At 58.6% G+C, this 3714-nt stretch overlaps 1 protein-coding gene across 1 annotated transcript; it reads right to left on the bottom strand.

Annotated features, from left to right (window-relative positions):
• Positions 1-1837: 1837 nt before the first annotated feature.
• Positions 1838-3675, bottom strand: ETH_00033600 (GPI transamidase subunit PIG-U, putative; the record flags this gene model as incomplete). Its single annotated transcript, XM_013379694.1, has 1 exon — positions 1838-3675. A coding segment is annotated over one exon (1838 nt), but the record flags the coding sequence as incomplete, so codon positions are not given.
• Between the last annotated feature and the right edge of the window lie 39 nt (positions 3676-3714).

The following is a 3714-nucleotide window of genomic DNA, read 5'->3' on the forward strand; positions in this document are numbered from 1 at the left end:
GCGGCGGCAGCAGGTCCCAGTGGTCTGCTGCTGCGCCGGCCCCCGCCAGCAGCACGGGCATTCCGCCGTCCCCGTTTGCTGCTGCTGCTGCTGCAGCAGAAGCAGCAGCAGCAGCAAGCGAGTCCGAGTCGGAAGAAGAGGACCCCGCAACTCTGCCGATGAAGCCCCAAGTCTTCATCAGGGATGAAGAGTGATAAGGAATCCCCTAGGGTTTAGGGTTTAGGGTTTAGGGTTTTAAACCCTTTCCAGTGCAGCAACAAAACAAACCCTTTTGTTCCAAACCCCTTCATTTTGCATCCATGGCTGAACGCCTGATTCAGAGTTTCGGATTTAAGGTTTCGGGTTTAGGGTTTAGGCCATAATTCTAGCGCAGGAAAAAGGGTTTAGGGTTTAGGGTTTAGGGTTTAGGCAGTGGACTCGTCTTCCCGTGAGCGAAGAAGCCACTGCTGATTTATTTAGGGTTTAGGGTTTAGGGCTTAGGGTTCATTCTTTTAATTTTTAATTTAGAATTTTTGAAATATTTGAATTTTGCTTTCCAAGGAAAGTCCCTTTGACCTTGCCTTCTTGTTTTCGCTGACAGCTAGCCACAGCTAGCCACAGCTAGCCACAGCTAGCCACAACTAGCCACAACTAGCCACAGTTAGCTGCAGCTAGCCACAGTTAGCTGCAGCTAGCCACAGCTAGTCACAGCTGGCTGCAGCTAGCCACAGGGAGCCGCAGCTAGCCACGGCTGGCTGCAGCAAGCGAGGGAAAAATGTCGCGTTTTGTGGAGTCCTGGGCTGCAGTGTGTCGTAGCTAGCTAGCTGGCTAGCTAGCCAGCAGGCAGGCCGAAGGGTCTCTAGCTAGCTAGCTAGCTAGCTAGCTAAATAGCTAGCTAGCTAGCTAGCTAGCTAAATAGCTACCTGGATATCCAGCTATATACCTAGTTAAGCAGCTAGCCGAACAGCTGGACAGCTAGCTGGCTAGCTGGCTACCTATCTGGCTAGCTAGCTAGCTAGCTAGCTGGAGCGTCAAGCGCAGGCAATCAGCTAGCTTCTTGAGGAGCAGTTACCTCTGTGGCACTCCTGCCTCGGCAACGAAGCGACACAGCTAGCTAGCTAGCCAGCTAGCTAGCTAGCTGCTGGTGCGTCTGAGTGCGTCTGAAAGGGCAAGAAGGGCCGAAGGGCTAGCCACTAGACCCAGCTAGCTAGCTAGCCAGCTAGTTAGCTAACTAGGCAGACTAGCTAGCTAGAGATGAGGAGCTACTTAAGTCCACAAGAAGCTAGCTAGCTAGCTAGCTAGCTAGCTAGCTAGCTAGCTAGCTGAGGAGCTAGTCGAGTTCGCAAGAAACCAGCTAGCTGAACAACAAGGACCTAGAGTGGAACCCCAGCTATCTGGCTTGCTGGCTAGCTGTCAAGAGGCTAGCTAGCTAGCTGGCTGTCCAAGTGGCTGTGAATTAGCTAGCTAGGTAGATGGCTAGGTGGCTTTCAACTGGCTAGCTAGCTAGCTGAAGAGTGGCTGATCAGCTAGCTAGCTAGGTGACTGACGAGTGGCTGCAAATTAAAGAACTAGCCAAGTGACTACCAAACTGGCTAGCTGGCTAGGTGCGCGGCTGCAACAACTCCACTAGCTAGCTAGCTAGCTAGGTAGGTAGGTAGGTAGCTAGCTAGCTAGCTGCGCGGCGGGAAGAGGTGGAATCAGAACTTAGGAATGGGCGTGTTGTGTTTGTTGCGTAAAAGGGGCGCATTTGGGGCGCAGCGCTCGCTGCGGCGCCCGCGGGTGTGGGGCGTGCTGCTGCTGCTGCAGCTGCTGCTGCTGGTGGTGGTGCAGCAGGAGGAAGTGGAGGTGGGGTTGTTGTTTAGGCCTTGGAGAGCATCATGGGGGCCTCCTTGGAGACGGCCATGGCGAGGGGGGCGGGGGCCTCCTTGGAGAGGGCGAGGGGCAGGGCCTCTGCTGCAGCAGGCTCCTTGGAAGCAGCAGCAGCAAGAGGCACAGCAGCAGCGGGGAGGACGGGCGCAGCAGCAGCCTTGGACTGGGGCAGCGCGAGGGGCAGCAGCGGCGCAGCAGCAGCAGCAGCAGGAACCTGGCGGCACTTGGTGGTGTACTTGGTCTCGGTGCAGGGGTAGGGCTGCTGCTTGAGGACTTCGTTGTAGCAGGTTTTGGAGACAGTGAAGTTCTGCTGCTCGCACTGCTGCTGCAGCTGCGTCTTGCTGCAGTCGTACTGCTGCTGCTGCGGCACGTCGCGGAAGCAAGTTTTTTCGACGGTGAAGGGGACTTGTTTGCACTCCCGCTTGGGACAGTCGTAGGGGACTTGGACGGGGACACTTTTGGTGCAGGTCTTGTCCACGAAGTGGCACTCCTTCTGCTGCACCGTTTTGCTGCAGGGGTACTCTTCCGCTGCAGCAACGGCGCGCATGCAAGTGTCGGTGTAGGAGACCGGCTGCATGCGGCACTGCTCCTTGAACTGAGTCTCCGGACAAGAGTAGGGGACTTGGATGGTCTTGGGTCTGCTGCAGGTGCTGTTGACGGTGACGGGCACTTGTTCGCACTGCTGCTGCAGCTGGACCTTGGGGCAGGGGTAGCTTTGCTGCTGCGGCACCTGTCTGCTGCAGCTGCTGGGGACCTGCACGGGGACGCTGCGGCACTGCTGGCGCAGCTGCGTCTTGCTGCAGGCGTAGGGCCGCTGCTGCTGCACGGTCTGGAAGCAAGTGTCGGGGACTTCGAAGGGGACTTGTTCGCAAACTTCCTCGAACTCCGTTTTGCTGCAGCCGTAGGGCTCCTGCTGCGGCACTTCGCGGAAGCAAGTCTTGGAGACCTGGAAGGGGACGGTGCGGCAGGTGGGGGCGGCCTTGAGTCTGCGCATTTTGCAGTGCTTGCCCTTGCAGAGCGGCGCAGCAGCAGCAGCAGCAGCAGCAGGCTCCTCGGCGGAGCACTCCGTCTTGTACTCCGTCTTGGGGCACTCGTAGGCCTCCTTGACCATGACCGTTTTGGTGCAAGTGCTGGGGACTTGGACGGGGACCCTGCGGCACTGCTGGCGCATTTCCGTCTTTTTGCACTTGTAGGGCTTCTTGGCCTCCACAGTTTCGAAGCAAGTGTCGGGGACTTCGAAGGGCACCTGCTCGCACTGCTGCTGCAGCTGCGTCTTGCTGCACTTGTACTCCTCGCTGACCATGACGGTTTTCTGGCAAACCTCCATCACGGACTGCGGCACGCTTCTGCACTGCTGCTTGAACTCCGTCCGCGGACACGAGTAGCTCTCCTGCACCACCTCCTCGCGGAAGCAAGTCTTGGAGACCTGGAAGGGCACCTGCTGGCAAACCCTTTCCTGGCGCGTCTTGCTGCAGGGGTACGGCTGCTGCTGCTGCACCTGGCGCGTGCAGCTGGCAGGCACCTCCTTCGGCACCATCCTGCACTCCTCCTTCCCGCAGGAGAAACTCTGCACCGTCGTCTCCGTCCGCATGCACGTCTTGGGCACGTCGAAGCACTCCGTCTTCAGCTGCGTCTGCGGACACGGGTACGCCTCCTTCTGCGAGACGGTGCGCGTGCAGGTGTCGGGGACTTGCACGGGCACGGCCTTGCAGACCTGCCGGGTCTCGACCTTGTCGCAGGGGTACGCCTCTTTGACGGCCACGTCGCGGTAGCAGGTTGCGGCGGCCTGGTAGGGCACTTGTTCGCAGACTTCGCGCGTTTCTTTGGCTGCCGCTGCGGCCGCCAGCAGCCACAGTCCGGCCACCG

This window comes from Eimeria tenella, genomic scaffold (genome assembly GCF_000499545.2).
Source record: "Eimeria tenella Houghton genomic scaffold, Eth_scaff3809, whole genome shotgun sequence".
NCBI lineage: Eukaryota > Apicomplexa > Conoidasida > Eucoccidiorida > Eimeriidae > Eimeria > Eimeria tenella.